Raw genomic sequence first — 10,417 nt, 5'->3', positions numbered from 1 at the left:
CTTGCACTTAATCAGCCATCTATCCAGGTTTTTTAGATACTCATTCAATCCTATTGATGTTCATGACGGCGGTGTCATCAGCGAAGACATGTGAATCTAGCATCTCTTGGGGCTGGAAATATTAATGTGTACATTGAACATTATCGGTCCAATCTTGGACGTTGTACTAAGCCTCAATTGCTCCATACGAGGAGAGATTACTTCCTACTCGACGTAGATATGTAGGCATGAGTCACAATTCTACCAGAGATGCGCATTTTGATGTCCGTATGTAATAAATCGTCTATCCACACCCTGCTAACCGCTTTGGCTATATCCAGAAATATGGCTTTTGTTTCTGGATATAGCCATGGAAAAAACATCTAGCTTTTGTCCATTTATTCTAGAATCGTTTTAATTCTCAATTATTGTTTCGAGATGTTTTTCCTAAATCAAAATTGATAAGGAATGTGATGGTTCTCAATAGTTAAGGTGACTCTTCATACACAGTATTACATCTTTTGCTGAGACAGGAAAGCAAACTTATGGACCTAAAACTATCAGGCTCTTGCAATCTTCTTATTTTAAGATGAGTATTTTTGCAACTTCGCTTTCTTTAAGTGCATTTATTATCTAAATTTCAGAACGGTACATTTTTCAGATAGTTCAGTTTTCTTCCCAAGGAAGAATCTTTCTGGTTTTCTTTAACCAGGCATTCAATGAAGGGTAGAATAGGTCTGTTCTTTCAACATTTGCCAGTTTTTTCCCCTCCTGATCAGACATACTATTGTGTTTTTCGCAAGCAATGAAGACATATTAAGTCTTATGATGGAAGGCCTAACTTGCCACCCAAACTGATGACCTGGTTTAATCTTTCAATTCTGCCCTGCTCCATCCCCTTTCGTTGGCAATGGATTTTCAAGCCATCAATTTTCTGTGTCTATTGTAAGCATTGCATTGTTCTGAGTTATAAACAAAATATCAACACATGGAGGTCAAACATAAGTTGGTGCGCTAATTATTTCAGTCTTTAAAAGTAATCTATTATTTAATTCTTCGAGGATTTGCAGACTTCTGCTCTCTATGAATTAATACATCTGCATTAAATTAGGTCCAAGAAAACCAAGATCATTCGCCTTATACAGATAATTAACAATTTTCTTTATAATTTTTGGCACCTTTTCCCATTACTTTCAATACATACCAAGAATGTCCTTCATACACTCGTCTTTGCAATAATTATTAATGTCAGAATTCAAACTTGCTTACAATTCCTTTGCCGAAATAAATTTAAAAGCCCTTTCAACTAGGCTGCTTGTGATACACATACAAAAAAAAAAAAAAAACCTCATAAATCTCACATACTTTTAAATGCAGTATAATAATAATGCAAGATAAAATAAAGTGAACTCAAAATTATAATATTAATTCAAACATGTACTATTCAGAAATAGATAAGGGATAACCCAAATATTGCTCATAATTGATTATGCCATTATATACCTATCATCCATAATAAAAACTACACCGAGATATACATTTAGCAGCAACAGTAGAACCCCCCACGTGCACTTTGAGTAAAATTGCAAGTCATATAAGCTGAATAAATCGAATTAAATAAAATTTGCATGGAAGTTATTCTGAATTCGCCAAGTCAGCAATTGCAGTTAATAAAATTGCAGGATACCAAACAAGTTTATTTTAATCACCTAAGAGAAATGAATCTAGAGTTCACCAATCTACTTGTTTGGTCCCTTTTAACTTCACAATTGGGAAAATATGCCAGTAATGAAAAACTAGAATTTAAATAAACCAATGTATTTATGCATGAAGTCTAAAAGTTACCGGCCAACCTGTCGAACACACTATATTTTTTCTTTTCTGTTACAACTGTAGATTTCATGTTTCCTAAATTCTCGCTTATTATATGCAAATTTCATTTCTTATTTTACCAATACCATTCGACTCGTGAAAACCCTTCCCTGATTTGTCTGTGCAAGTTTGTAAACCCACCCAGAGTTGACTGAATTCCTGTCTTGAATATTATAATGCATTAAATTGTGTGATGCAAATTAAATTGATATAGGTTTAATGTATTTTAAGAATTTTCTATTTAAATACAGTGTAATTGGAATGGGCAATATTCAGTTTACTTGATGATAAGTGAATACAACAGACATTTCTAATAAATTAAAAATAAAATTCTAATTTTTAGAATCCCTCTGAGAAATCACTTACAAGTTGGAATGTATCAATCAACAACTATAGTCTTTACAAAATGTAAAATAAGCAAACTCAACATTTAGTCTTTTTTTCTTTTTATTTTTTTTACATCAACACTATGCTGTTAGAATGCATGCGCCTCCTACAGACTTGATCTTTGCTTCAGCTTCTCTGCTGAAAAACCTAGCTTTCACAATAACAGGTTGTCTGGGCAGTCTTCCTTTACCTAAGACCTTGTAGTAACCCTGAAATAAACAATAGATAACATTTTAAATACTCGTGAAGAGGTAGGGGGGGGGGACACTTTAAATACCAGAAAAAATATATTTATCACCTTTATTAATATACACAGAAAGAAATATAGGAATAATCACAAATAAGATAGAGCAATCTTTCATGGTATTATGTTTTTCCTTTAAAATCAATAAAATGAAATCCACAAATTTAAAATGAATACAGCTCTTAACTCATTAAAAAACAGACAGCTTTACATTAAGGGATAAATAAAAGAAGCATTATATAGCAAAACGGATGAGCATTTATTAGATGCTTTTTTTAAAGGAAGATAAAATTACATCAAGGTGTCAGAGAAAGAATCATTTCCAACAGACAAAATATAAATAACATATGAAAAAATGCTCATATCCAAAAATTTATAATAAATGAGTCAAACTACTTACAGCATTAACAACATCAATGACTGGGGCTTTTCCCTCAGGATGGTTTTTGTACTGCTCCCTTGTCTTTTCAGAAACCAGAGACCACAATTTATCTATGTTAATGATTGGCATGTACTTTTGGTTCTTTTTAAGATGGAAATTCCTCATACCTACTTTACCAAAATAACCTGGATGGCTAAAAGATTTTAAAAAAGAAGCATTACTCACCTTCATTTACAACAATTATGAGTCAGAATGTTTCGAATTTTAAGGTAGAATATCGCCAATTATTCTCAAACTGGATTTTTTTAAATGTCTAGGGATAGTTTAATATAAATATAAATCATACACAATTAAAAGGTAAATAAGATTTCTTTTTATAAATGTTGCAATATTTTTTTTTAAAGACCCTTCTTAACATCAAATTAAAAAAAATCATAATAAGATACTCTCCAATGTTGGTTACTCAGTCATCAGTAGCATTTCTTGCAGACATTACATATAAGAGGCATCAACAAATTATTGCAAAATAAGTATTTCCATAGAATTTTCATTAAAATAAAATACTCAAAATTATCTAACAAGACTTTTATTATTGACTAAATAAGTGAAAATTTTACTTTCACATGATTTTGTTAAACAAATATTGTTTATTAAACATTTACAATTTTTTCATTAAATAGCAAGTACTTTTACTTTTTTAAAAGTCAATATTGCTCGGTTTAACATAATGAACTTCCATAAACATTTTTGTAATAAGGAGCTACTCCAGCATTTTTGTTTTCATTCCTTTTTAAAATCATGCTTAAAATTCTTTCACTACTGCCAGCAATGCTCTAAATGAGAATTTGGGAAAAAGGTACTTTTTTACTATATATCCATAATTCCATAGTTTCCCTATAATTTCTGAAAAAACTACAGAAATTCCTCAACTGTTGGAGATAACTTATATCTTAATAACAATTTTCTGAAATTCAAATTTCATATTTAGAATTTAAATTCAAAATCTCCTATTTTAAGAATTCTATATGAATCTCTAATCTATATGAACTCGGTCCCAAAATGAACAGTTCGATCAAGCCCTGCCCTGAATGTTTTTGAATGTGTAGCTGAAACCTAGGATAAAAAATGATTCATGGCCAGTTTCGAATATGGAGAGAACAACTTCATTTTGTTTTTAAGCACAAAAAAATTACTTTGGCTTTTGAAGCACTATTACAATAGATGGACTTTTTTGTTTACTTCATCTTATAAAATAAATTAGAAAACAATAGGACTTATAATGATTCAGGGCCATATTTGATGACGGTTGCTTTGAAGATATACCGACATAAAAAAATAAAAATATTAATTAAATGAAAAAAAAATGTATATATGAAAAATGAATCAAAAATATTCTAAAAAATTAAATTGTGTAAGATAAGGTCCTTATAAAAATATTTAGTGGATCATAACCAAATATTCTATGTAAATTAAAAATATGAAAACAAATAAGCCAGATTTTAATACACAACCAAGCCAATGGTTTAAATTGCAAAACTCATAAAAACTTACTATTTATCAAAGTTGATTCTATGATGATGCATACCACCAGCATTACCACGACCACCAGGATGCTTACGATGTTTGCCTGAAAATTATGACCATTAACAAAAAGGATAAAAAATAAACTTTTAAAAGCATAGTGCCACTCTAAAAATAACTAAAGGATTCCTTAAATATTTCCTATATTATACTTTAAATAAAATACAGATCATGCAATTTAGAATTAAATTACAAGTCAGCATTTTAACAAATTAATCTGTATAGATCATGTGTTAACTTTCAATGGAGGTTGGCTATCAATTGTTTACAATTCCAGTTGTCTTTTATAAATAAGTAGTAATTACAATATTATGCTTAGAATAATAAGTAAAACTCGCATAATTGGTTAGTAAAAGGCATAACAGAATAAAACAGATTTTCTACTTATATTAAAACTAAATATGAATTTGTTGGCAACCTATTAATAAGATTTAAGACCTATCACATACATGTACTTTGGAACATAAAAATACATAAACTTTTTTGAAATTTCAATTAAAATTTTTTCATTTAATATAACTGAAAATATCACACAAAAATAATTTTTATGCCATTCTAAAATAAGCATAATTTAAAACACTTTACATTCTCACAATGACATTAAAAAATGTAAAGTTAAACAGTATGCAAATATTTAATTGTGTGACTCTCTTCAATTTCATGGCAAAATCTGTAAAAATCCTAAAAAATTCGCATATTTGAAAATAAATCTAGAAACCTCAAAGCTTATGTTTGTTAACCTGCAATTCTTTTAGAAGACGAAGATGAAAAACACTTAAGAGTGTCATATCAAATTATACATAAAAGATTAATACCGAGCAAAATGAGTACTCTCCAACTATCAAGCTGGTTAGTTTTTAGTCATAATAAAGAGTGAATATTTGTTTCTTACAAGTTTTGCTGAGAAAAAGTTCAATTGTGGGTTGTAAGATACTTTGATAACATGGAGTTAAGGAGTCATATGTGAAATTTTTTTAATTAAAATATTTTGAATGAATACCCAGTGGTGACTATTTGCAAGGGACAAGTACCTTATCCACAATAAATTCTGTTTTTTTTACATCATCTTAAAAGCTCCAAATTTTTTTTTTAAACGATACCAATGTTTTAACTATATTTTCCAACAATTTATTTTACAAAAAATAAAAATTTTGACCTGCATGAGCATGCCATGCAGACATGTGTAAAAATTAGCTCATATTAATGTGTTGCCATCACATTGACAAAAGCTCAAATTAATATATAAGTTAACTAGTACTGCAAATTAAACACAGAAAAGTATCACTTTCAACATACATCTGTATGAAAAGAAATGTTATTTTTTAAATGGAATAAAGTTTATATCCTTTTCACAATTCAATAAACTAATTTTATTTGATAAGCATGATTTTAATATATATAAAATTTCTACTCTAATCAAGATCAAACAGATAATCTGTAAGTCGTAAGTAATAAATATATCTGTTAACTCAATTGTTTATATGAAGTAAATATTTATATTTTATGTAACCTGAATCAATAAATGCTCTGATGAACAATGATTTTTTAAATTTTTACATGGATTATTTTACAGTTAGAAACATTAATATTTTAAATAATGTACTCCAATCAATTAAGTTGAATAATCTAAAACTGACTAAAAATTTAACTATTACTATTCTATAAAAGTGCACAATTTTAGACCTCTCCATCCACTGTCTTTTCTGTAATTTCTTTGAGGTTGACTAGCCGAAAAAAAAAATGAATTTGTATCAAATAAATTAAACAAGAATACAAATTTGCGACAAGACGAGTAATTTGAAGACAATTTACAATTCTAATAAAATAAAAAAATTGAATATTTTTGACTATCTTAACTGTATTAAAAATATCTTTTTTAAGTCATGAAATGATACACTGGCTTATAATGGGACAATTAGTTTACTATATGTTACAAACAGTAAATAATGAATAAAATATTAATTATACAAGATTAATTCAAAATTAAGAACCTTAATAAAAACTCAAATTCTAATCAAACTCTTTGTCATTACCTATTCGTCCATGTCCATGACTTACATGTCCTCTCAACTTTCTGGTCTTCTTTTTGTGTGTTGACTGAAAAGAAAAATGAAAATATTTGAAGAAAACCTTCGAATACTGAATAATCAATTCACTGTATGAATAGTTTTATTAATTCTAGAATGTTAATTTAAATTCAAAATTAAAAGAAAAGGTAAAATTGTTTTTCACAGATTCCAATTAATTTTTGTAAGTAAACCCACTGAAAATAGCAAGATATGAAAATGAATATATTTTACTTGTTGATTTAATATATTCAATCATGCATCATTTATTTTTGCTGCTAATTTATCAGCAAAATTTTTGAAATATTTATTAAACAAAAATATTACAATAAATAAAAATTTTCAAGCCATAATGATAAATATCTGAAACAATTTTTGTGCTTGTATAAATTTAGCAAGACTGAAAAGTCACGTAACCTGTTCTTAAATGTTTTTCATAATTTAGCAAGGAGTAAGATCCTAGGAGAGCCCACACACTTGGCGTGAATTATTTTGGTTGGAGATAATTGCGTCATCTTGGTAACACTACTTTGATATCTAAATATTTCTGGTATGTCCTTATTTTGCCATTTTTTTGGCGGCATTTCGAATTTGGTAATTTTGTCGTTGGGCACCGGGCTGGAAGTATGGCTGCATGTGTGAGTGAGAATACCTTCGAATGTTTTACTTTGTTGAATGCGAAAGGTAAGAAAGAATTGATTGAATGGAGTATGAAGGAAGGATTAATGGCTTCGAATTATGAATGTTCTAAATGTAATGAGCAAATGCGATTATACGAATGAACGAGTGTTAATTTGAATGGAGATGTCAAAAAAAAAAAAAAAAAAAAAAAAAAAAGATGTGAATGTGCATGATATTTGCAGAAGTATAAAAAAGAATTTGTTTTTCCAATAGTAAGTTAAGTATGTAAGATATTTTGCATGTAACTAAAATGCGATTTGGAAGATGTATGAAAGTTTATGTTGTGAATAGGGATTTCAATACCGGAACAAAATTTCAATACCGGTATTCAGTATTTTTTAAATTTAATACCGGTATTAGAAATTTTGGAAAAAGAAAGAAAACACAGGTGTTTCTTTGTTTCATTTGCCAATCTTGTTAGTGAGTGTAAATATCACAAAAAAGTAAAGAAACATCTTATTTATTTAAATCACAAAAAAAGTGTAAATATCACTATTCAGTTTGTGGTACTATTACAAATTTTTGAAATGTGATCTAAAAAAACATAATGCATCAATTGTACTGTCATTAAGCCTGAAAAGTAATTTTGTATAAAAATTATCAGCTGTCGAAAACGCTCTTTCGACATCTACGCTAGTTGGTAGTACTGTTAGCAATACACGATATACTTTTTCCAAGTATTTACCTCTAAATCCCTCATCTTCAAATAAATCGATTTCTAGATATAGTTGATTCTGTATTGTATTTTGGTTCGTTGAAATTTTTTTTATTTATCGCTAATTCTAATTTTTGTTCAAGAGACAATTCCTTTTCACTATCGACAATAGTGACATCATAATCTTCGATAATTGAACCTAATTTTGAATGTGGATAGGATTGTGGGGAAAAAAATGTTAAGAAACTTTACTCTAACTTAATCAGATTTGAATTGGTTATTTTCTTTTCTTCTTTTTATTTTTAAAATCATTAGAATTATGTAAATATCATAAGACATTTTCTATTTCGGTATGCCTTTCTGCCGTGCGATTTTTCAATGTAATATATAATTCCTCAGATACTAATGTGTGCTTAAGGTAACACTCTTTGGGCAATTGGCAAGGCAGTTGTAAGAACTCATTCTTCTATCCAGAAAGCGATCAATAATTAAACGTCATTGAAACCTGTTATTTCAAAGCTACATGGTGGACCACCCATATAAGCTAACTTTATGAAAAAAGATACATCCTGAAATCTATGTTTAAATCCAAAGATAACTGAATCTTAAATAGTAATTAATATTAGAAAAAGATTTTAAAAAATCTCTTCACGAATACACTATGCCTAAAATACTGAAAAAGGCTGACTATCATAGATGCAAGTTTGTACAAAAATGCACATTTCATCTGGCAATAAGCAAAAACAATTAAATTTTGACAATGAGTATATAAATAAAACATTCTGAGTTTTGGGGAAAAGTAATATTCACTGATCAAAGGAAGTTTTGTATCTTTGCAATCAAAGAGCATAAATTGGTATGAACAAAACAAAGCATGGCTTTTGAGAAGAAAAATCTTGAGCCTACAATTAAATACAGTAGAAGTGGCACAATGATTTGTGGGTGCATGAAAGCAAGTGGAGTAGGTCGATTAACTTTAATTGAATCCACATTAGAGTATGATATATCTGAATATATTAAAAGACTATTTCAAACAGAGAACATAAGATTTGAAACTTAGCCATGACTTTTGGTTTCAACAAGACAATGACCCAAAACACAATGCAAAGCTCCGATTATCATACAATATCAAAAATCTGTCGCATATACTTTCATAATCGTTCCACCGAACATTTTTGGGACTTATCGGAACTTAAGATTTGGCAACATAACATTAAAAGATAAGCTGAAAAGTGATTATGATTGAAATGGAATAATATTTTATCTGAGGAAACCACTAGGCTAGTCCAATCTATTTAATTGACTGACAGAGGTTCTTATAAATAAAAGTTATCCAACCAGATAAAGTTTACTTGACAGCCCATGGAAGCTATTTTTCAACCATTTTTTTTCATCTGTACCCAAACTTTATCTGATAACTTTAACTTTGTTTTAAAGTAATAATAATTAAAATTACACAATGTGTTGTACTTCTGAAATCGTAATCGAAATTTAATGAATTGTTCAAGACGTACTATAAACAAATTAAAATGTTCGCTAATAATACTTCACTATTATTCTGTCTTGAATGTTCACGGTGCGTTCGTACACAAATTTTCTAGCGAGTGTATATGCATACCGCATTACTCATGAAAATTAAAGAACTTCTTACACTCTATAAAACATAATGCCACCTGTGTAATTCTATTTTATAGTTACAATTAATATGGAAATTTCTACAAGTCTTTCAAAGATTATACTTACATTTTCTTCATTTCAACTGGCTACTTAACAGTAAATAATCTGACCGACACCCAATATTTTATTTCAAGCAAGGTAATCTTGAAGTACCAGAATATTTTAACAATATTCGATGTTAGCCATTTGAAAATCAGAATATTAATTACCATTTATTTGTAAATTAAATCATGTCTTAACTACTTTCCAACACATCTGCTCGCGAAAAATAATTCCACTATTACAAGCTGACTAAATATCTCCCGTGTTACTTTCATTCCAAAACCACTGTTACAAATCAAAGCCTTAAAAAATATTTTAAGAAATTAAATAGCTCTTCTCCCCACTAATAAACTTTCTATTATATAAAAAATCTCTGCAGAAATTTCCAGGATGACAGGGAAATACATAAAGACTTCACATAAGTACAGCAATGTGAGCAAGGCTTAATCTCAGTTTTCTAAGATTTATGATTAATAAAAAAAATTGTATTGATATTGTTAATTCTTGAATCTTATGACATATTTTTTTAAATATCAAACAAGAAACGAAGTATAGCTTATATAAAAATTCGGATTAATTAAGATTTAAAACTTACCATTTTTCCGGACGTGGACGAAACGCGAAATGGAAAGTTTCTACAAAAAAAAATGTCAACAACTGATGATATGAGTTGAGTTGTTTAGAAGTTCCAAATAAAAATAGATATGAGGGATTTCCAATTAGAACTAAAACGATCTGCATGAGACTCATTAAAACTTCTTAAATAATTTATTAGAAACCTAAAATAAATTTCATGATCTTAACATTTCTGAAAAAAATACAGTATTGATTTTAAAAATTTCATGACGTTA

General features: G+C 28.7%; 1 protein-coding gene across 1 annotated transcript; it reads right to left on the bottom strand.

The window, feature by feature from the left end:
* Positions 1-2,280: 2,280 nt before the first annotated feature.
* Positions 2,281-10,233, bottom strand: LOC129972687 (60S ribosomal protein L27a-like). The gene is made up of 5 exons (XM_056086908.1): positions 10,162-10,233; positions 6,479-6,542; positions 4,416-4,491; positions 2,883-3,057; positions 2,281-2,447 (listed from the first exon to the last, which is right to left on the bottom strand). Exons 1-5 carry the CDS (start codon positions 10,162-10,164, stop codon positions 2,319-2,321), a joined length of 447 nt encoding a protein of 148 aa, XP_055942883.1. The 5' UTR covers positions 10,165-10,233; the 3' UTR covers positions 2,281-2,318.
* Positions 10,234-10,417: the final 184 nt, after the last annotated feature.

The sequence above is a fragment of the Argiope bruennichi genome, chromosome 6 (genome assembly GCF_947563725.1).
Source record: "Argiope bruennichi chromosome 6, qqArgBrue1.1, whole genome shotgun sequence".
NCBI lineage: Eukaryota > Metazoa > Arthropoda > Arachnida > Araneae > Araneidae > Argiope > Argiope bruennichi.
Note: the sequence above shows the minus strand (reverse complement) of the source record. Positions and strands in the feature narration are given on the sequence as shown.